The sequence below is a fragment of the Lepidochelys kempii genome, chromosome 2 (genome assembly GCF_965140285.1).
Source record: "Lepidochelys kempii isolate rLepKem1 chromosome 2, rLepKem1.hap1, whole genome shotgun sequence".
NCBI lineage: Eukaryota > Metazoa > Chordata > Testudines > Cheloniidae > Lepidochelys > Lepidochelys kempii.
Window position 1 is genome coordinate 241,848,538 of NC_136381.1, and position 24,201 is coordinate 241,872,738.

The 24,201-nt window shown below is 41.4% G+C and overlaps 1 protein-coding gene across 1 annotated transcript in view; it reads right to left on the minus strand.

Annotated features, from left to right (window-relative positions):
* Window positions 1-24,201, minus strand: part of NRP1 (neuropilin 1) — a 130,674-nt gene that overhangs the window by 22,056 nt on the left and 84,417 nt on the right. The window contains 5 exon segments of the mRNA XM_078851847.1: window positions 3-107; window positions 3,860-4,004; window positions 9,835-10,166; window positions 13,127-13,271; window positions 16,727-16,882. Coding sequence (XP_078707973.1) covers window positions 3-107; window positions 3,860-4,004; window positions 9,835-10,166; window positions 13,127-13,271; window positions 16,727-16,882 — 883 coding nt within the window.

A 24,201-nucleotide genomic window follows, 5' to 3' on the forward strand; every position in this document is an offset into this window, starting at 1 on the left:
ACCTGTCAGTTGGTAGTCATCACCTGTTCCGCTGTGACAGTTTGCCTGGTCATCATCACACTCATCTACAGGATTGCCCTCTGTAGTGGTAGGGACTGATGTCGGTGCTGAAACAAAATCCCGGGGTTACTCAGTTAAAATGTGTCCTGGGGACTTGTCATTGTCTCAGCTGTGCGATTTTGATGAACAAAGTATATTGTACTTCATGTGCTACAGTAGGTGAAAAGAATCCCCTTGGATTTCCTTCCTACGATCTGTTCACTGTCATCCCCCCCCACCGCCGCCCTTTAACCGCCCATTAAGGGTGTTTGATCTGAAGTGCAGGGAGGGAATGGGGGATTTAATCATAGTAACATCCTTCTATTATTTACAATCTGATGAGTGATATGCTCCTACTAATGAAGGGTGACATCCGGCACAGTAGAGGGCAGGGCATGTGGGAGGGGAAGAGAGGAGGTGCTGTATTTGGTACAAGAGCCATCCTTCTGCTGCAGAGCAGGGTGCCTGTGGGCGGACCTGAGAGAGAGAATGTTCTGAAAAGGAGCAGCATGAGTGGTGCATGCTCACTTGCTACATACCACGTACTTCACTAGTGGCCTAGCTCTGGGCCATACCAAGTCCCTTGGGGCCGTGGAATGCGGGCCTGTGCAGAAGTCTGTGTGAAGGGGAAGAAGGAGGCAGAGGGAGCCCTTTTTTCCACAGAGCAGGTATTTACTTCACAGTCAGGAGAGGGACTCCACTGTCCAGCGTGCCCATGCACCACAGCCACAGGCATGCATAATCTCGCATTAGGGAGGCAGGCCCACGACTCTGCTAGCCAGCCCCTACACATCAGTCAGCAGCATGCACTAGCCTGGGGGACGTCCTTGCACTAACCTGGGGGACCATCCACTATCTCTTTTTCTGAGCAGCAGCTAAATGTGCTGCACCATGAGTTCCCATCCCCCCCAGCAGGATCCTGCCCTGGTTTGATCACAGGATTTACCTCCCGTATCCCTTGTTCCCATTTAGCTCCAGCACCAGCCAGGACACAATTTGACTTTTAGGATTATGCTGATCTGGATTTAGTCCTCCTTTCCTAAACTCCATGCAATAGAGTTTACTTAGGAAATATTAATCCTTGAAATTTTTAAACCAATATTAATCCACCCACTCTTCTGATTACTGTTTTAAGCATCATCCTTGTGTAACTAAACATTAAAAATGGTGGGCAACATATAACCATTCCCTTCGGAGCCTGTGTGGGAGAGGAACTGTCTGATTATAGGCAGGGTAACAGAGACAGAAAAGCATCATTATCAATGCTATTGCTTAATTTGAAGGTGTGAAAGTTATTTTTTTAAAGATATTCATAAATATGAGACATTAATGATGTCAGTAGCCGCTGCTGGCCATGACTCGTTTATGGCTGGTGATGATATTCTGGTAGCCGCTGCCTATCCAATAAAGGTCTGACCTTTTGTTATTATGATTAAGAGCTGTGATTTGTGAAAGGTGCCAGAAGACGTATCTAAGACCCAATGTCCACCAAACAAACAGCAATAACAACTCGGAAATCACAAAACCCAGACACCACACACACTGTTTAAGCATAAGATTTAGATTTTATATCAGGAGTGTGTAGCTATGCCAGGTGCAGTTAGCTGGCTCAGTGTAATCAGCACAGGGAGCTTGAACCAAGCTTTTATCTACTCTGGAATATTGCTATTTTCAGTAACAACTGGTCACTGTACTGAAAGCCCATGCAATAATGTGTGTCTCTCTTGGACTCCTCCCTCCTCTGCATTAGCCCACAGAGCTGGCCAGCCATTCCAGGTGCAAGTTATGTAGTCCCCTTGTATGCCAGAAATTCCAGGATGGATTGAGGTTCCTCTAGCAGCTCCATTCTGGATGAAACATGGTGGATCCACAGGGTCCACGTGCACTGTAGCTCTAGTTACAGACAAGAACAGGTCTCTACATAACTGAAGTAGGTAGTTAGGGTTGCCAACTCTGACTGAAGCTATTCCGGGAGATTTTTTTCCCTAACATGACATAATGTCATTTTCTTAAAATTTAAAAATTGTTTTCAATAGTCACCGGGAGATCAGTGCCGATGCTGGGAGACTGCAGGCCAATCCTGGAGGATTGGCAACCCTATACACAGTACATCTATTCCCTAAGTCAGGTATCTCTCTCTATGAATCCCTTCCTCTAGCCTTCGGTATCAAGTTCAAGCTTCTTATCTTGACCTTGCGGACCTGGTATCATCCCACCTTTGCCTGCATTTCAGCTCTTATTTCATCCTAACCTCTCTGAATGCCCTGGTTGCATGCAAACCTTCCTGCTAATCATTCCCATTGGATCCTTCTCCCACTCATATTTTTGCAACTTCTTCTGTGTCTCTGTTCCTATCACAATTTCTATCCCTTCTCCGGCTAGCCAATTCTCCTGGTCAGGATGGGATAGTGTGGTGGAGCCATGGACCAACCTCTTCACCACTTTTGGAGTGGCTAGTAATTCTAATGGCACTATCCTCACTCACCTTGTGTTCAGGTGAGCATAAAGACTGTGATTGTGCTCAGCCCTTGAATGAATACATAGAAGGGAGAGTCTTTATGCCCTCCCACTTTCCTTCTGAGTAGAGTACTATGTAGTGCTGTGTGTCTGCTTTAGGGTTTGATTCTGTTCCTATGAACATCGTTAGCAAAACAGTCATTGAGTTCGATTGGAGAATGATTGCACCATAGACAGCAAGGGCCTTTTGGGCAGCTACTGCATCTTCTCTCCTTGATCAAAAGCAAGGGCAATGACCTGCAGGAACTGAGAACTCCCACAGAATGGCCCCAGAAACAGAGAAGTCCCTCCAACCTCATCACTTTGCAGGCCAAGTGTGAATCACACTTCTTCAACCCGGCTTTCACACAAAGCAGCATATAGTTCAGCTTTAACAACGACACCTCCCACACTTTCTCCTGGGGAATGGAATAGAGAAGGAACCACATGTCATATACTAGTTGCTTTAATTTATCTTTGGATACCACTGTAATAGGACTAGTGTAAGAATCTCAATAGACTTGAATAGTGATGCTTCATAAATATAAATAAGAATAATGCAGAAGATCAGCAGCTTTATCGTTTGTAATGGCCACCCTTCTGCACTATTATCCATCCGATAAAATGACCAAATGCACATCACTTTTTTGGTATACAGAAATAAAGCCATTGTGATACTTCAGGGCACTGTTGCAGGATTGATTCCTTGACTTTTCTTGTCCTGGCCATCTATCTTCTAGGTGCCTGATACAGAACTGGGGCCTTGATTAGCAAAAAAACCCCAAACAAACAAAAAACAACAACAACCACTCAACCAACCTATCAAACCCACCACAGTGGGTAACACGATGTCTACCTTGCAGAAAGTGTCCTCAGCATCTTATTTTGTGTAAATGTGCCTCCCCATTCTTAGAAGCCTTCTCTTCCTGTGTCATGTCATATAACTAACCTCAATTGCAAACCACTTGGGGGTAGGGACGCATCTTTGGTCTCTCTGAAAAGTGCTGCACACCCCTCTTGTGCAATAGTCAAGTAATCCTGAGATTGCTTAAAGGAGCAGAAGACCCTGTGCGGTGAGACCATCACAAGGATTCACAAAAGGAATTGTGGAAAGAATAATATATAACTTAGTGCCGCAGACATATTCAAATGTCCTCAGTGAGGGCGTTGACCGGGCCAAGAAACAGCACTGATGGCAGTCACTGATGCAAGAGTCCCACGTGCTACTCCTATGGGAGCAGCTGTGCTCAGCAGTACTCCAAGCCAGAGTGTATCTGTATGAAAATAATTAATACAATGCATTCATCTCTGTCAGAGCAATTACCTTCAAATTCACAGCCCAGTAGTTCCATTCTCAGCCCCAGTCCTCCATGTGTGGCTCTCTCAGGGTAGACACGGATTAATCTGGTTGTTATGGGTTCAAAAGTACGTAGCTCAGGCGTATCATAGTTGGTGTTGCCTTCAAAAGTCTGCAAGGCATGACAAATGCTGCTTGTTAAAAAAAAAATCGCTTTCAACAATTGTCTTTTTTTCTTTAGGTCTCTAGTATTTGAATTGGATGAGAAGTAGGCCAAATCCTACCAATTTAATAAGTGCCTGACATTCCTTTCTTAAATGAGGAAGGAACATGTAGTTAAAGCATCTCTGAAAAGTGACACATCTCATTTTTCATAAACTCAGTAGCAACCAATCTATCAGGGTCATAACAGGAGCTGAGTGTCTAATGAGACATGTTTTTAAATGACACTGTGATATCTGGGGTTTTACTGGGTGACATTTTCAGCACTTCATGGGGAGAAAATGACTGAGGAAAAGATCCTGTCACTTTTTAAGTAGTTATAATAATAACCCAACTATTCAAGAGAAAACTTGAATCTGATTTCCCGCAGTGACAGAGTCAGAGTTTCATAAGTTATAGTTATTTTAAAAAGGTGCAAATTAAACTCAGGAGCAGTAGCTGCAAGAGTTCTTCCAATGAAACTGGTCTTGAATAAGAACAAAGAAAACTATCTACTAACAGATCTGCAAAGAGTACCCAACAGAATTTCAGAGGGCAAAGCAGCTTGATGGACATGTATTTGGGACAAAAATCTCTCAGCAGCATTGTGGATCCCTTAGTTATACAGCAGCTTTCAACTGCTTGTGACTCCTGCTGATGTCAGTGAAATGGAAGTTCTGTATGTAGATCAAGTTATTACTATTTATTATTTGTATTTCATCAATACCTAGAGGCACCAATTGAGATCAGGACCCCATTGTGCTAGGTGCTATACACACACAGCACATACACAGTAAACGACAGTTCCTGACATGAAGAACTTACATTCCAAATATAGAGAATAAAGGATAGGAAAAAAGGAAATATCATTATTTCCATTTTACAGGTGGGGAACAGAGTATTAAGTGCCCAGAATCATACAGAAGACCTGTGGCATTGCCAGAAATGGAACTCAGATCTCCTGAATTCCAGCATTACTCATAAAATAATTTCACTGAAGTACAGGCTAGACAAAAGAACAGAGCAATAAATTGTATGTAAAGCAGCTGAGAGTTTATTGTATAAGAACTGGCTGAATCGCAATGCTAATCAAAATCTCCTTTGAACTGGAATCCAAATTTGAGATTACAGTGACATTTAAGGGAACTTCCAGCTCTTAGTCCTTCAGGATGAAGCTTCATTTTTGCATTGATAAGAAAAGCAGCTGCCAGATACACGTCTTATTTGGATGAGACCACAACTGAACACACAGCACTTTCCTGCTAGTGATCCAAAGGCAGACAAAGCAGAGGCAGCAGGAAAAGCTGATTTTGTATTTCAAAGCAGGGATAGGCCACAGGAAAAACTGATTATTGATTTTTTTTCACTGTAATTCTAAAAATGCCACTTGTTTTTGGTTTGAGTTTCTATATAGTAAACCAGCAGCTCCCAACCCTTTTTGGCAACTGTACAAGTTTACTTGACTGAGACTTTGGCTGTACCAGCTAGTGCCCTGCTGCTTCCTATTCAATTGTGCATGGTCTAACCCACAATTAATCTTGGGGCTGTTTGGAGTGTCTCAGAGCCTGGCTTTTGGAGCACACCAAGCCTTATTGTGGAGTGAACTAGGCACAGTTAAATGGGTGGTGTACATATGCATATGCAAGGCCTTGCAATAAATTATTATTCTAGAGGACATGCCTCTGCTCCCTTTGAAATCAATCAGAGCAAAATCTGGCCCTAAAGTGTGGAGTTGAGTCTTGAGTATTAATCACCAAAAAACCCCAAAACCAATAGTACCAATAATGGTAAATATACCAGTACCTGGAATTACTGATATTAAGAGCTGCTTATAATAATGGCATGACTATCCTCACTCCCTATAGAAGACTGGGTTTCTGGGATTTCTTTCAAAGAGCACTAGGTCAGCTAGTGTTCTGAGAGAACTCAGAAGATTTTGGTCAGGAATGGGTATTCAGAAGGCACTGCGATTTGTATCTAATTAATTTACAATTATTAAGGCTTTCTTTTTATATTTGTATATTAATACAGCTCAAAAGGTCAGAGTAGCTACCTACTGTATGAAAAAGAATATGACAAGCCATTTAATGTGTAAAAGTAGGCAGACATATGTTATCTAAGGAATCCTGACTTCTCTTTTAATAATAGTCTTAATAGCAACATATTATAATGACAACTGTGTTATAAAAGACATCAGTACTCAGCACTGACACCTAGGCATTAGAATTTAAGAGGCATCTAGAATTATATTGAATCATAATTATATTGAATCATTGTCTTTTGTAGTATAGACCTGCCTGTGATTCAGTTTTGATTGCTCATTTCCAACACACACCAATCTTCTTTGCAGGGACAGAGGAAGGTGCATACAGCAAAACGTGATTGTGAGTTGTGTCTTTCATACAGGCTGTACCATAAAATGCTTTATTTGGTTACAAAGATAAATAATAACTCAGTAAAAGGGAAGGTAATAAGTGTTGGAAAGAGAGAAAATATATAATTCTTAGTGACATTTTAAAACAAAGTCAGCCTGGCAGATGGATTAAGGAAGATTGTTCCAGATGGCAGGAGATGCAAAGGAGAAGATTCTTGCAGCATCAGTGGCCAGAAAGCATGGAAAGAGAGTGAGAATGTCAGGAGGGAGAATGGAAAAAGAGAGACATGCTTCATGATGTAGATAGGAGCAAGTCCACGGGGGTTACATAGAAGGAGGGCAAACATAAATTGAATCCTAAAATGAGTAGGGAGCCAATGAAGTTGCCTGTGGATTGAAGTGATATATATTTCTTTGTACATTTGAGGTGGGTGGAGACATGCTGGAATCTGGAAGAGCTGGAAATTAAAGAGACCATGGAGAAGAGAATTATAATAGTCCAAGTGAAATGAGATGAAGACATGGATGGGGAGATAGAGTAAAAGAGGTGGTAGACACAGGACAGTGTTTTATTCCCGTGATATATATTGCTGATCCGCTTAGCTTTTCAGAGTTCTTTCTTTACTTGTATAACATGCAATTGTTTGTTTTTCAAAGTCAAGATTTTACCCAAGTGAAAATGATGTGTTTCATTTCATAAAACAAACAGGGATGTTTCCAATCCACTTTCATGTTGGGACTCAATATAGCTAGCATTCCGTACAGTCCAGCTTTATTAACATTTAAAAATAATACATTCCTCTATTAACATTTTAAATCCATCAGTTTCCCAAATCCTAGGATTTATCAGATTCCCTTTTAATAAAACTTTTTCTAAGGAAGAAAATGTTTTGAATTTTTGGGGTGGATTATACTGTTATAAAACACAACATTTTTAAAAAAGCCATTAATCTTGGAAGTTAATTTCTGATAGCAATGAAAGCTCTGGATAGACTTAAATGGGTTAGCTAGCATTCTTTTTTTGTTAACATTGTTAACTTTTGACAACGATGGCAAGCAGTTGGATTAGAAAACAGAAGGCCATGTAACATACGGTGTAGCACTTAAAGCATATGGCAACATTTTTCTTCTCATTGATCCAGCGTGTGGAAGTACATGTCAAAACAACATCCATTTTAACAGAGAAATGGTTAGATCTCAGTATTGATTTAAACCCTCTTCATACTTTATGGTGAAATCACAACTCATAGTAACGAGAAAGAGTAGTCAACTTCAAAGGATGACCCCATTTTGTGTTTATCCCCAAAAGAAATTAGGAAGAAAGATAATCAACTAAGAAGGACTCAGGACTGAGAAGGACTTTTCTGTGGAGTTGCAACAGGAAAGAATGAAGCCCACTATTTACAAAATGTGCTAAGAAAAGCTAGTCATGTGTCCACTTAGCCCAAGGGTCTCAAACTCATATGATCATGAGGGCCACATGAGGACTAGTACATTGGTCTGAGGGCTGCACCACTGACCACCCCCTCCCACGCTGCTCCAGCCCCGCGCCCACTCTACCCCTTCCGTGAGGCCCCGCCCCTGCCCTGCCTCTTCCCACCCATTCCCTGCCCCCATTCCAACCCCTTCCCTGAAATCCCCACCCCAACTCCGCCCCCTTCCTGCCCCCAGGGGGTGCAGGACAGGTGCAGGGTGCGGCAGGGGGCTCAGGGCAGGGGGTTGGGGTGCAGGAGGTGTGCGGGGTGTGGCAGGGGGCTCAGGGAAGAGGGTCAGGGTGTGGGGTGCAACAGGGAGCTCAGGGCAGGGGGTCGGGGTGTAGGAGGGTTGTGAGGTGCGGCAGGGGGCTCAGGGCAGGGGGTTAGGATGCAGGAGGGGTGTGACAGGGGGCTTAGGGCAGGGGGTCAGGGTGCAGGAGGGGTGCGGAGGGCAGCAGGGGGCTCAGGACAGGGGGTTCGGCTGCAGGAGGGGTTCGGGGGGCGGGTCCGGCCCAGCACACACAGGGGGCAGGGCAGGCATGGCCTTTATACCTGAACTCCAGAATAACAGAACTGAGATAAACAGGTGTGTGGAGTTTTTTGCTGCATTTTTGTCATTGCTCTTCCTCTCTTTATTCCCTTATTGTAGGTACAATTCATGGTTCTTTGTCATTATCATGTCAGTAGCAAAGCATTATGACCTGATTCAGAGTAGCAGCTGTGTTAGTCTGTATCCGCAAAAAGAACAGGAGTACTTGTGGCACCTTAGAGACTCTTACTCTACCTTTTCATGTTCTCTGTATGTGTATATATATCTTCCTACTATATGTTCCATTCTATGCATCCGATGAAGTGAGCTGTAGCCCACGAAAGCTTATACTCAAATAAATTTGTTGGTCTCTAAGGTGCCACAAGTCCTCCTGTTCATTATGCCCTGCGCAGTGAATGGTGATATCTCTTAAGTAATAGAGTAGGAGACACAGGCAGATTATGGAGGTGACAGTTGTGCTTTCAGGCAAAAATATCTAAATGTACATTCTGGGCAAAGATACCAAAAAGGCACATGAGACTAAATGGACAGGATTTTGGCTAGATATTTTTAAAACATTCCAGAGTATGCATCCAGGACTGGACCTAGGCAAATACACTATTTGGGGCCTGCTCTTTGTTGTTGATCTCTTTTTTTCCTCCTACCAGCTCAGTCACACAACAATCCACTTGGTCCTCTGTCTATGTCATTTCCTCCTCTAAAGTTTTTGCTATTTCTGCTCAGCCATATGTGTCAATTGCCTTTCCCAGACAGGGTCCCAAATCCTGCACTAGTAATAATATAATAGTACTGTGCATTGAAGACGGGGTCCATATCTTATCAAAATCATTCGGGAGTTTTCATTGATTTCAATGGGCATTGCATCAGGCCTTACAGAGCACCTCTATCCCAGTGCACTTTACATACAATTCAGAAATCCTCAGATCTGCCCTTTGAGGTAAATAGCATTGTCCCAATTTTACAGCTAGGGAAAATGAAGCACACACAGATTTAGTGATATGCCTAAATTCACATAAAGCCAGTAGCCAGGCTAAGAATAGAACCCTCCAGCATTTCTTTTCAGCATTTGTCACCACAGCGTTGCAAAGGATTCCGAGGCATACCTCAGACCCACAGTGTGCTTGCTGCACATGACCGAACAGAAACAGGGATCACGCTCATTTGCGGGGGATGATAAATAAGCAAAAGCTCCATAGCAGTGAGGAGCAATTTGGGATTGGCTTGTTGGAGCCTGACCACAGTCACAGTACTGTTTTAGTAACATTCGTTTAGATTTGCTGCTGAAGAAGTCTCCCTATTTAGCCTAGACCTAGGATCACCTCAACACAATCCTTTTCCAAAGATCAGAGCTAAGCAAGTGTTTTGTAAAAGAGAATTTACAATGTAGTGATTTCTCCCTCACCTTTATCTTCTTCTTACTGGCATCCATGATCATTTTCCAATCGGATCCATTATTGCTGTAGCCAATCTTGAATTTTTTCATGAACACTTTGTTTTCTCGGAGCTTGCCTCCCTGAACAATTATGCCCCGCACCATTTTCTCCTCACCGAGGTCGACTTGAAGCCATTCCTTCGTATACAAGTGAGTAGTTGGTGGCAGTGCCCAGCCTGAACGACTTGTTATAAGACGAGCGTTTTCTGGGATCCAGTTTCGGTCAACTTGACTAGATGCTGTAATCTGAGAGTCGGTAATGAGTCCAGACACCATACCCAACATCCCAGAGCAAGGATAATCTACAGAAGAAACAGGCCACGTTTAACAGTTAATCTGTGCAAATTTGATACAGCCATAAAACCAAAGTAGAAAAGGACATGCCACAGCCAGTTCAAAGAATATAAGAAATAACTTGACCCTTTCCTCCAAACTCAAATCTCATTTTGGTTGAGTCTTTAATTTAATTTATTTTTTGTTTGCTTAATTTTGTACTTCCTGGTTTCAGAAGGTAGTGGAAGTACCAAAATACCACAAGTATTTCTGGTCTGATGGGAACCAGGAAGTATCAGAAAACTCATTGTCAACTCTATTCTTGGTTTCAGAGTAGCAGCCATGTTAGTCTGTATTCGCAAAAAGAAAAGGAGGACTTGTGGCACCTTAGAGACTAACAAATTCATCTGAGCATAAGCTTTCGTGAGCTACAGCTCACTTCATCAGATGCATTCAGTGGAAAATACAGTGGGGAGATTTATATACATAGAGAACATGAAACAATGGGTGTTACCATACACACTGTAATGAGAGTGATCACTTAAGGTGAGCTATTATCAGCAGGAGAGCGGGGGGGGGGAACCTTTTGTAGTGATAATCAAGGTGGGCCAGTTCCAGCAGCTGACAAGAACATCTGAGGAACAGTGGTGGGTGGAGGGGGGGAATAAACATGGGGAAATAGTTTTACTTTGTGTAATGACCCATCCACTCCCAGTCTCTATTCAAGCCTAAGTTAATTGCATCCAGTTTGCAAATTTAATTCCAATTCAGCAGTCTCTCATTGGAGTCTGTTTTTGAAGTCTTTTTGTTGTAATATTGCGACTTTTAGGTCTGTATTCAAGTGACCAGAGAGATCGAAGTGTTCTCCGACTGGTTTATGAATGTTATAATTCTTGACATCTGATTGGGAATTTTATGGGTAAATGGGAATTTTATTAATATAAAAAAATGGAAGTAACTTTTTAAATTCAAAAATTAAACTTTTTTATTCAAAAATTGTTATTTTGGTTTTGTTTTTTAAAGACAGCATTTTGCTGGTAATGAGGGCCAGATGGTGCCATTACAAAAGTGCTTACACAGATCATCTGGGGAGATCTCTGTGCCACAAAAGGGCAACAGCACTCCAACCAGACTAATGTTCTTTCACAAATGGGAATCTGGCCTTATACATCTAGTTGTTGGAATGGTTTGTAGATCTGTGCGTTCACATCTTTTCTAATTTTCAATTTGGGTATCCACTATATATTATAAAGAGAACATGCAAATCCTAGTGCCCAAATAAGCACTTAGGCATTTATGCACCTCACATAAATGCTGATTTGAGTTTCAAGTGCAAATCTAGACACCCTGTTTAGATACTCATATTAACATTGGGCGGTATTCAGTAAATAGCTAGTATGCATCCGATGAAGTGAGCTGTAGCTCAGGAAAGCTTATGCTCAAATAAATTGGTTAGTCTCTAAGGTGCCACAAGTACTCCTTTTCTTTTTGCGAATACAGACTAACACGGCTGTTACTCTGAAACCAGTAAATAACTAGCTTTATATTCAGTGACCAGATAAAGGTTTTTTGTTCATCCCATGTTACATTGTCCTGGCTTTGAAATACAAAATGAACTCCTTAATAAATCTATAATAAAACCCTTGGCCTAACTGGGAATATCTTGGAGACTATGGGGTGCGGAAAGGAGGGCCAGGTGAGGGACTGTCAAAAGAGTAATGCATGACATAGTAAAATAATTAAAAGAAAACTGTACCCCAGTTTTCTCACCCCTTAAATCTGTAGTCTCTAAAGATGATGCCAAAGTAATGTTTGTATTTTTCCAGGGGTTTTGCTTCTATGGTTTTTATATTTGCTAATTCCACCTACTTTATGCCAAACTATACCCCTGTTTAGGGCTCTGCCCATGCAAATGTGGAAGACATGTGGACCTAGGGTTGCCAACTTTCTACAAAACTGAACACCCTTGCCCTGTCCCCTGCCTCGCCCCTCCTCCAAGGTCCCGCCCCCTGCCATGCCCCTTCTCTGAGGCCCTGCCCCTGCTCACTTCATCCCTCCCCCTCTATCGCTTGCTCTCCCCATCCTCACTCACTCATTTTCACCGGGCTGCCTCAGGGGGTTGGGGTGTGGGAGGGGGTGAGGGCTCCAGCTGGGGCCAGAAATGAGGACTTCAGGGTGCGGGAGGGGGCTCTGGGCTGAGGCAGCGGGTTGGGATGCAAGAGGGGGTGAGGGCTCTAGCTGGGGGTGCGGGTTCTGGGGTGAGGCCAGGGATGAGGAGTTTGGGGTGCAGGAGGGGGCTATGGGCTGGGGGGTGGAGCTGAGGGGTTTGGAGTATGGGGGGGGCTCTGGGCTGAGGCAGGGAATTGGGGTGTGGGAGCGGTACGGGCTCTGGGCTGGGGGTGTGGGTTCTGTGATGGGGCCAGAAATGAGGGGTTCAGGGTGTGGGAGGGGGCTCCAGGCTTGGATTGAAGGGTTCAGTGGGAGGGGGATCAGGGCTGGGGCAGGAGGTTGGGAAGCAGGAGGAGGTCAGGGGTGCAGGCTCCGGGCAGCGCTTACCTCAAGCAGTGGCATGTCCCCCCCTCACTCCTACGCAGAGACATGGTCAGGCAGCTTTGGACACTGCCGTGTTCTCAGGTGCTGCCCCCACAGCTCCCATTGGCCGTGGAGCTGGTGCTCGGAGCGGAGGCAGCACGTGGAGCTCCTTGGCTTCCCCAACACCTAGAAGGTGGAGGGGGGGCATGCCACTGCTTCCAGGAGCCATGTGGAGCCAGCCAGGCGGAGAACCTACCTTAGCCTCGCTGTACCGCCGACGGGACTTTTAAAGGCCACTGTCAGGGTCCCTTTTCGACCAGACATTCTGGTAAAAAACCAGACACCTGGCAACTTTATGAGAATAGTCTTTTTTTAGAGAACAGAATCATTAAAAAGAAAAAAGTGCCAAATGTAAATACAACAAATGTCAGGTTTTCAAAATCTTCCGGACACCTACCTGTTATCTTACAGCCATAAACTTCAAATCTCAGCGATATCCCATTTTCCCAGCTTGCAGGTCTGATCCGAACAAATCGTGCTAACACTGGCTTGGGAAAAATCCTATGAATAACATCAGTGGGGTTGACATTCCCTTGAAATACCTTTAGGAAGAAAGGAAAGGCACCATTTTTAAAAAATAATATATTTTCTTTTAAATGTAGTTTATAATTCTGTGTTTTACACATACCAACAATCCAAAGTTGAAACAGTTTTTTGCATGGAGGAATATGTCATTATACACAAAGCATCATTTCTGCAAGCAACTAAGCCTGGAAGATGCCTCTATATAACATACCAATGCTTAACAGTTTCTCTGCTGTACTGTGGCTTTGGGAAGAAAATTAAAGAAGACACAATATACATGACAATATTGAATGCAATTGTTAATCCATTATAGTTAGACTGGGATAAATTGGATAGGTCCTGAACCTCATGCTCAGATGAACTGTGTTCAGTGCAGAACACAAGGTGTGGGTAAAGGTAGCTATATGCTACCTAGATACTCCTGTGAGGACCTGTTTAACCCCTTTCCCCCCACCTCCACCAAGCAAGACAGGACAGCTTCAGGGACCATTAGGTGAGCTGAGGATCACTAGAGTGTAGCAATGGTCTGGCAATGCCTCTTTTCTCCTGGCATGTCCCTCATGCCAGGAGTCTGTGTGGAGGGCATGATGAAGGGCAGCTACACTGGGTCTGTGCTATCCAAGGATTGTGCTATGCTGGAAAAAACCTCAGCTGCCTGGTTAGGGCAGCTTTATGGCTTCTAAGCTTCACTGAGCTGGTGCAAAGAGGTGTTGTATGAGCCAGGGTCTTTGTTTACATGTGACTCAGAATCAAAGATCTGGATTTAATTCAGTGAGGAATGATTTGCATTTTAGGTTGTGTAAAAGTTCCTTTACTGAATCAGGATAAAATGTGCATTCCTTTGCTTGTACTTGGACTCTGAGTTTTGCAGGGAATAATACCGCTTATTTTGACCTTCTGTTATGTAAAATCCTTTTTAACAAATACCAAAGTTTTTTGTCTTGTATAGTGAGATTTAATCCTTATAGCTGATTGTTTTCAATCTTCTAGGATCCTGTCTTTGTCCCTTTAGGTCAATGGTCAAACAATAAGTCCCACAAATAAATATTGTATTGGTCTCTGCTTTCTTGTTGGTAAGCATGCTCCTCTGTAATAGGGCCAAAACTTCTAAAAGTCAGAGTCCAAAGACGATGACTCAGTTTCCTGCTTCTTCCTCAAATAGTGTGAAGACAAAATTTCCTGTTTTTTTTTAAACGTATGTAGGCTTAAGAACTTCTCCTTTTATGGGAGATTTGACAGTTTCTTACACATAATTCCAATTTTCCTGTTTGTCATGTTCAGTTGCTGCATTGACTTGGTGGGTTAGCTGTGTGCAGCCATCAGCTCATCCCTCTAAGTTATTCATTAAAGAATTTAATGTATTGGATTTGTTATCTAGGGAGAGCCTCTAGATCAGGGGTTCTCAAACTTGGTTTGCAGCTTGTTCAGGGTAAGCCCCTAGCGGGCCACGAGATGCTTTGTTTACCTGAGCGTCTGCAAGTATAGCTGCTTGCAGCTCCCCGTGGCTGGGAACAGTGCACCGCGGCCACTGGGAGCTGCGAGCAGCCATACCTGCAGACGCTCAGGTAAACAAACCATCTCGTGGCCCGCTAGGGGCTTACCCTGAACAAGCTGTGAACCAAGTTTCGGAACCCCTGCTCTACACTGATGTCCAGCTTCTGATCCATTTCTTGCAGCAAAATCTTTCAAAGAAGAATTGGTCTGGTTTTTCTTAGTGGGTGAGTCTGGATGGGCCCAATGATTCTGACTAAAAGGCATGGAACTCCAGGTTATGCTACAGCTGTAATCCTTTCAAAATGAAAGGCTCCTCAAAGAGCTGTGTAGTTTCATGAGCTTGTTGCTGCATCAATAGCCCCAGTCCCCCTACCTTTGGGTTTTTGATCAGGGATATAAAAATTGAGTGTCAGCCTGGTGTAGATTTAGTTGATGTGATTTTCTTTTCTTTTTTTTTTAATACTCTGACCTACAATAAAACATTGCTGTTTTACATCGGATTTGCTTTGACTAGAGAAAAAAGTTTTTAAACTCTTCTAACCAATAAGTCAGAGTGGTCAAATCTTTTCATTAACAAAGCATGTACAACAGCCATGTAAATTGTAAGTTTTCCAAGGAAACTGAATTTTGAGACTAGTTGTGAAAGAGGCATTTGTTCTGAGCACATGACGAACAACCAGAAACCCCTGAGTTCTAATACCACCTCCAACACTGATTTCCTCCATGATGTTGGGTGTCACTTAATATCTCTATATCTATTTAGGTTCTTATACAGTGCCCATCATTGTGGCACTTGACCTTGTGAGCTTCCCCTCATTTGTAAAACAGGGATAGTACTATGTGAAGTGGTTGCTGTGAGGATTAATTTGTTATTGTTCATGAAAGTGCTTAGAAGATTGAATCAGCTAAGTGATAGAGATTATCATCATTTTAGTGGACACTTTTGTTGAAGGTATGAGATCGGACTGGAAGATACAGACATGTCCAGATCACATAGATATGTTTATATATTTTATATTACATAACTATGGCAGGACTTCAACAGCCATGTCTGCTCAAAACAACTATCTTGAAAGAAGGCAGCATGGAGTTATTCAGTTTCCATTAGGTTACATTAGAAACTATTGGGAATACTGACTTCTGGGTGAGCATGTGAGTAGCAGTGAACAGACTACTCATGTGAGCAGGGTGAGCAGAATTTGGCCCTTAAACAAATTACTTTCATGCCCACGATGGTGGATAATGAGGATTTTTCTTACAAGAGGTAAAAGCTGTTTCTGTTGGAGGGTGGAGAGGGCAAATCCATAGACAAATGCAATAGGGAAGGTGATTTACTAATCTTTATAAGGCTGCAAAGATATGCTGAGTCATCTATCTGAGGTACTTATATGACCCCCAACACTGTAGTGTCCAACAGTATGTCTACACTGCAATTAGACACCCACAACTGGCCATGCCAGCTGACTCAGGCTCATGGGACTCGGGCTAAGGGGCTGTTTACTCACTGTGTAGACGTCTGGGCTCAGGCTGGAGCCTGGGCTTTCAGACCCTGAGTGGTGGGAGGGTCCCAGAGCTCGGGCTGCAGCCTGACCCCGAACAGCTACACTGCAATGAAACAGCCCCTGAGCCCGAGCCCCACAAGCCTGAGTCGGCTGGCATGGGCCAGCCATGTCTGACTACAGTGTAGACATACTCGAAGAGCCTCACAATCTTTTAACGGATTTATTTACAGAGCACTTCTGTGAGAGAAGAAAGTTCTATTATCCCTATTTTACAATGGGGAGCTGGGGCACAGAAAGACTAAAGTGATTTACCCAAGGTCACCCAGGAAGTCTGTTGTGGAGTAGGGAATTGCATTTGGGTCTTCCACATCCCAGACTTGGGCCCTAACTGCTTGATCATCCTTCCTTTCTTATTACTGTAGCTACTATGATGGTTTATCACTTGACAAGAGTGAGGTGAAATGGAAAAGACTTACCAAAGGTTTGTTTCCCTCTTTTAGTGTAATCCAATCTTCTCCGTTAGAGCTGACATCTACTCGGTATGATTTCACAAAATATATTTTCTTAGTTTCCTTTGAGATGGCTCCCTGGGTCCCGATGCTAGAGACAAATCGGAGAAGGCCTAGGTCTACCTGTGATAACAAACATGGAGATATGGACAATCTGTTTAGAGCATAATAATGTTATAATAGCAGAAAACAGCCTTGTTTCCAAAGGAGCATAAGGGGTTAATAAAAAAAGAAAAGTATCCTATTATTGATGGCAATGTGGCCTATAGCTCCTTATCTGTGACTGCATATCAATTTATTCCTAAACTATATTACCATAGTATGTGAAAACATCTGCCTTTTCAGTCAAGAGGAATAGGTATGTACTAAAAGGTTCTCTTTCATATATAGGAGAGATAATTCTTCCATCGACCTAGCTACCCCCTCTCGGGGAGGTAGTTTTACTACAGAGAGGGCAGAACCCCCCCATTGCTGTAATAAGTGTCTATACTGAAGTGCTGCAGCTGTGCCATTAGCATTTTAAGTGTAGATGTAGCCATACTGACATTTTCCAGACTGCTGGGGAAATGAATGCCACTCCATGTGCATTTCTGTGCAGTATATATAAAGATATATATATATATAGTGTGTTAGATGCATTCTCGCTCCCTCCCTCATTCAGACAGACAGCATTCAAAGGGTTGAGGGCAACCAAGATGGTTTCTAATAAGTAGGTCAATAATCAGAGCTGTACAACTTTTATTCCTTCCTTATTTTCTGGCTTTGTGCCAAACAGTAAGAAGTGCTAATTAAAATTAAGTTCATTAACCTGCCTTCCAAAAAGCTGGACTCTAGCTTTTGCCTCTTATAACAATTTATTTCATTTCAATATAAGAAATATAATTCGTCACAAAATATTAGCCCTACTAATTTACTCCCCTAAAAGGAACAAAAGACAGAGACTCCATGAAGTCCACTAGGAACTTAGCTATTGCTACTGTTTGTATGTGGAAAGTGCCCAGATACTACAGTGATGGGCAGCACTATAAAACCCTAAGGTAGATAGATTTATAACAGTCACATGAGTCTTTATAATTAATTCTGTCAGAGTGAGATTGATAAAATCATGTTACTAGTCAACATATGTCACTAAAACTTAAAAACGTCATTGTAAATGCAAAAAAAAAGTTGTCTTGTATATTGTGGCAATACAGCTATCATTAAGGAATAAATTGCTCAAATATTTGGTTCCTGCACAAATCCCTATTGAACCCCTCTCCCAAGCTACAGCATAATATCCTAGTGCCCAGCCATTAATAGATTGAATTAACTCCTCTTGTGCTAATGTGCCATGCATGTCTCTGGCTTTTTCATTATTTTCAAAGCATGCAGGATGCAGAATGTATGTCTCCAGTGTTCCACAAGCATCCTTTTTCCTGGATATATGTCATACACCCAAAGGCACCGGAGTGGCTAAATCAATATGCTCTGCATTCTTTCTCAGATAGCTGCAGGAAGTGTTATTCAGGACAGGGTAGCTGCTATTTTGATTTCCATGTCATATATAAGTTGTTTTGAAGTCCTGCAACAGAAGAACAGTAGCCCTGTGTGGGAAGGATAGTGCTGGCTTTCAGTGCAAAACCCTTGTCTCTGCCATAGTTTTTAAGGCTGGTAATGCCAATACTTGCATTTTAGCTTGATGAATCAAAAAAAAAATCCCGGCATCTGAATTTCTGGGGATGAAATGCTGCAAAGATTTGTTTGTAATAGAAAAAAAATTCTCTCTCTCTCTCTCTCTCTCTCAAAAAAAACCCCCAATACTGTCTTACAAAAACAATCAAGTGAGTTAAAGTTACTGGAGAGCCTTGCTACAATCTGAAAGTTCATGGGGGAGTCTGGGTATCATTGCACAGAGCAATCTCAACTTAACTTGAAATGCTCTCAAAATTGTACTCTGCTGATTGTAAAGTGTGCTGCACAGAGTCATGTCCAATATCACATTCACTTCCAGGCTGAAGTGCACTTGAAAATCTGGAAGTCTGAGGGAGTGTAGTGCTGAGTTATTTAAATGAACTGCTTTTCTTAAAATTTCCAACAGCTCTTCAGGTTTGAAATGATTAGGGTCCTAAGCATGTACAGTTCCAGCTGATTTGAAATGACTCTAGTGGGTTTTTTTTTTATTTTTTCACATACAGTCAGTAATACATTTTGAATGAAGTCAAGCGACAGTCTGTTATGAGAGTTCTAGATATTTGAAGCCAAGCTAAAACTTAACATCAGAGGCTAAGGGAAACGTTTGACTCTAAAGCAAACAATTATTGCCATCAAACCAGACCTTCAAAACCATGTTTATGAATCCTTCTTACTAACTGAGGTGATAACAATAATATAAAAAAGGTGGAAACTACCCTCGAAACTGCATAAGATGTCCTCCCGTGCTTTTAAACTCCCCATCACTGAATTCTCATATTAATCACTTTGAGAACTCACTTTGAACTGTGTTTTTCTTTCTAACGTTCATTAAGGATGAACATAAAGCTTTACAACCTGTTTAGAGAAGGGCTTTATAGGTGAAATTTACCTCTGTGCAAAGGGTTTAAGTGTTGCATAGGCCTCTGCACAGAGGTGAATTTCAACCTATATCCAAATTCCTACTACCCACTGGCAACTGAAGGTACCAAAAAGATAACTCTGGTCAGACACAGATGCTCAGTGTTAGAATTTCCAGAAGAATCATATTCAGAGGGCAATACTTCGAGGACAACTGTGTCATAATTTCATTAGATGTTCTTATGCTTTTGGGGTTGTGCTTACAGGAACAGCTGTACCCTACACTTTCTAGTCTTTGTCTATGTATAACAGTATGCTCACTTTTCCACAAAGGCTTCCAAACATTAATGTACAGAGATTGCCCATTTTTCCCTAACTCAGTCAGCCCATCTCCATTTGTGATAGATTATTTGACAGCTGGCTTTTTGTTTTATACTAGTTGTATTTTGGTACGTTGGTTTGAAGAACTTCTGTTTCGCGTTAATTTGAACTGTGGAGGGATGTGGTGATGAAAGACTGTACATCTGAAGCCGAACATCAAATGCATTCACTAAAATTATTTGACATTTCACTCAGTGTGTGATAAACAAACATCTGGTATTTATTTTCTGAGATGCAAACTATTTTGTAGAAGTTTATTGTGCTTTGTGTGGCTGAGTGGCCATTATCTGAGCTAGCCTAGAACAATCCACAATAGTGACATCATGACACGTCACTTTCAATACCAGGATTTTATTTTTGATTATAGTATCTCGATTGTTCTCTTCTTGAGTCTTTCCCTGCCTTCATTCAGATGAAAACTTATATCCCTTCTCAAAAATAATGCATTAGGGCCTGATCCCATGTGCTTAGGGTGTTACTTGTTACAATGAGATTACTTATGTTGGCAAGTACTACACTTGGTAGCAAATGTATAAAGGATTGGGCCCTTAGCTTGTGTGAAATGAGGATAATCTCAAATATATCATTTTTCTGGGAGAGAAATGGCCCTATCAAAGGAAAATAGTTGTTCTTGCTTACTGCATAAGACTTCTTAAAGCAATTCCTGCCCTGTGAAAGCATATTGAAAGATGCTGACTGTTTCCATGTATGAATATTGCCTGACTATTTATTCTGCAATGCCTCTTAGCATCCAGTAAAAATACTTTTTATAGCTGCACTATTGTCTGACAAACTATAGGAGTCACATTCCTGAGATATAGATATGCAAAATGCTGCACACATATTTTATTCAAAACCACTTAAGGAGGAGGACAAAGTAGCATACGTAGCACTGTGGAGTAAATCATACAGGAAATCTCTGCAAACTGCTGGTTAAAGAGCAGCATGTAGCTTACAAGCCATGAAATGAATATTACTTCTTCCTATAATCATACATAATCATGTCATAATGAGGAAGGCCTTATTTTCAAAATGAAAATCTGCTTTGCTCAATAAAATACAGTTCACTGAGGCTGTCATGGCAAGGGAATGGTTGTTACAAGCTTTTAACACCCTTACTGTAGGCCTGGGCAACAACGTGAGAAAATAAAGGACAAAGGGCTAGAGTTTGATAAACAACAGGAAGCTATTTGTTGTGAGCATCTCTTGTGGCTTGAAAAGCTGTATAATTAATCACTTAACATTACATACCAAAGTAAATATTGTTAGAGAATAGTGTCATTTCCTTAGATAACACACATGGCTCTCAGAGTCAGATGAACTATGGTGGTACTTCACTGCCCTACTATTTACTACTCTAATTATGCAAGGGTTCATCAGCATTGTCTTTCATTAGCATACCTTTTTTATAGCTGCTGTTGATTTGATTGATCACTTTGGCCCATGCTGTGTGTAGAACTATTATTCAATTCCTTTATTTATTGATATTTAAGTCACATGGGTTACAGCCTTTAATTGAAACTCTAAAGGAACTTTTAATTTACTTGGCAAATCAAATTAATTTCAGTAGTCTATATCCCTGAAATCTGTGGTCATTACAAAAGTACAACTCCTTGACTCATTGACTTCCACTTTGGCTTTAAGTGAGTAAAATGTATCCTTTCTCTTTGTGCAAAACTCCCATTGATATTAATTATAGTTCCATAAGGAGAATAAGGAGAGAGAATGGCCCTTAAAGAGGGATCCATCATGCACCAATGGACTGAATGGGAGCTTTCTCATTGACCTCAGCAGGAGCAGGACCTAAGTGCATTAGCAGAAATGTATACTCAACGTAAGTATGAAACAGATGATGGGGCAAACATTTGTGTCAAAGGACAAAAATATCACAGCAGCAAAACAAGAGCTGCCCTTGCTTTAAAAGCTGAAATATTCTTTACAGTCTTAGCTTCAAGCCTAAATCCCCATTGCTGCTTTGTAACCTTAAAACTTAAATGTAAAGGGGGCTATTGCATGCAGGCACTGACCCTGGTGTTGCAGTACTGAGTTTAGAGAGATTTTTCTTAGAGGCAGATTAACCAGCTTCTATAGGAGAAAACTTTGGAAAAGGATGAAAAGGTTTGGCTGCAAGGTATAAAGGAGCTTCAGCAACTGTCAGCACTGTGCTTGCTGAAGAAAGAAAAATGCATAAAGTGTAAGAAAAATGAAGTCCAAAAAGAAAAAAGAAAAGACCTCTGTTTTTTGACTGAGAAAAGATAATGCTTGTGTGGGCTGTATTACATCTGGATTCATGGCACATTCTCCCACTCTTATGTTAATTTTTTTTGCATAAATCAGAAGCAACTAATTAAAAAAGAAATATTTAATTCTGACAAGTTCTTTGAACTGGTGTTCCATCTGGTTCTATTTGAATAGTGAAATCTGCTGTAGTTGTAAAAATTGGCAAGCAGCACTCTGGTAAAGAGAAACAAAAGAGACTCAGTACAGCAGGTTAATACACTAGCATTTCAACTTGAGACATTTCCAGAATTCAGCATACCAAATCGCTCCAGTGTGGAAAGCATAAAGATCAAATGTGAAAGAAAAATGCGGTTAGTGAGGTGGGAGAAGCACTGCCACTGGTCGACATTAGCTCTGTGTGATATTTATAGTGTGAGTCTTTGAAAAGAGTTTGATTTTAAAGCACAGGGAATGCAATGTTATGATGAAATGGGCTAAATGTATTTTATGAAATGCATTAATTGCATATACAATGCTGAGAAACAACTCTTCAAATACTCATTTCTATGTTCTACTGAAATATATATATATATATTTTAAAATTTCTGAAGTAACATAATTATATTCAGAAGAATCAGAAAAATATCTTCTTCCTAATTTATCTCATATCTGATAACTCCTTACAACCTGGACACTAAGATACAATAAACTCTGATAACAAAGAGAAGAAAATGTAATAGTATTTGGATTTCTATGGACTCCAGAATCTAAGTAATCAGCATCTTATGCAATTTGAAACCTCCTTGTAGCAATGAACAGAAAGGCTGATGTACTTCTAGTGCTTTAGAAAAAGATTGTTTTAGTCTTCAAGAAGCATATCTAATTGCGAAATATTACTTCTTTAAAATGAAAACCTTTGCTTCAACTCTGCATTAACTTGCAGATACCCTAAGATGTACAATGAGTAGGTCAGAAAAAGGAAAAAATGTGAATGGATCTTTTCTCCAGCTAAGATACTTAGGAACCCTTGCTGAGCAATACATGATTCAAGAACTTAATACTTTTAATTAACGTTTTTGAATGCTTATTTGTAATTTACATTTAATTTTAAACCTGAGTTTAATCCTGTGATCTGGAATGAAGACAAGTACTTAGTACAGTCTGAATGTAACCTTCCCAAGTTTGTTAGAGACTATAGAAATGGGAAACTCTATAGCAATACTTACAGAACCTATTTCTTCTAATAGAAGAACATAATTACAGGACTTTTTTCAAAATGAATGAGTAACTAACACTCACAAATGAAAAGCAAGCACCCCAAAGTCTCCGAGCCAAATTGCTTCCCATGTGAGAAGCTGGGCTTTGTATGGGAAGCAGTGAATTTCACCAATACAGCACTATTGTGACATTTTGCCAGTTACAGTAATCACAGGTAATCACGTCCCAGACGTATCATAGGGTGTAGGTACCAGGACTTTGTTGCCTAATAAATTTTGGCATTCTGAATCCAAGTACATTACTATACACATGTAAACACACACAAATAACCTTAGCTTCCCCCTATTTTCTGCTGTACCACCCACACTAATGCAGTAGGAGGACATTGGTAAGCATGAAGAAGATATATTATAATGGATAAAACTTCTACTGACTTAGATCTTGATCCTCCAAATAGATCTGCCTGTGTAGCCACTGACATCCAGGAAGAGGCCCAAAGATAGACCTGATATTCATGAACATGGGAGTGAGTAAATACTCTTGAGTTACATGGGCATAGCCACAGTTTCTAGTTATCTGTGAGCAGCTCTCACTTTCTTAACATTTGGTACAATCTCTGCAAATCAGGCAATTGCTCACTTTTTTCTGCATTTATTTTTTCTCTTTTAAAGGGGGCTGTCAAGTTTGTGAGGCCAAAAAAATGAATCCCCATTTCTAGCACAGTACATGGTGCATGTTTCTTTTGTTTACTGTTAGCCTAGCAATAAGTCAAGTCTTTTTAAAATATATAGGCTTCATGCTTTCCTCCTGGGGCGGGGGGGGGGGAATTCCAATAACTATGGTGAGATGCTGTGATGACTGGCATGCTATGAACAGAGAGAGAAAGATAAAGTACATACATAGAAGGGTCACCTTGCAATGTCCTTAGTATGTTCCCTCTCAATTGAGAGAGGTTTTAGGATTCCCACAGGGTAGGAGATCTGGAAGTGCAGCAGAAGCCAAGCAACATTGGCATAGATCCTGTCATATAGGTAACCAACCCTTAAGTCAGTGGTTCTTAACCTATTTATCATTGTGGGCCACGTCCAATACTA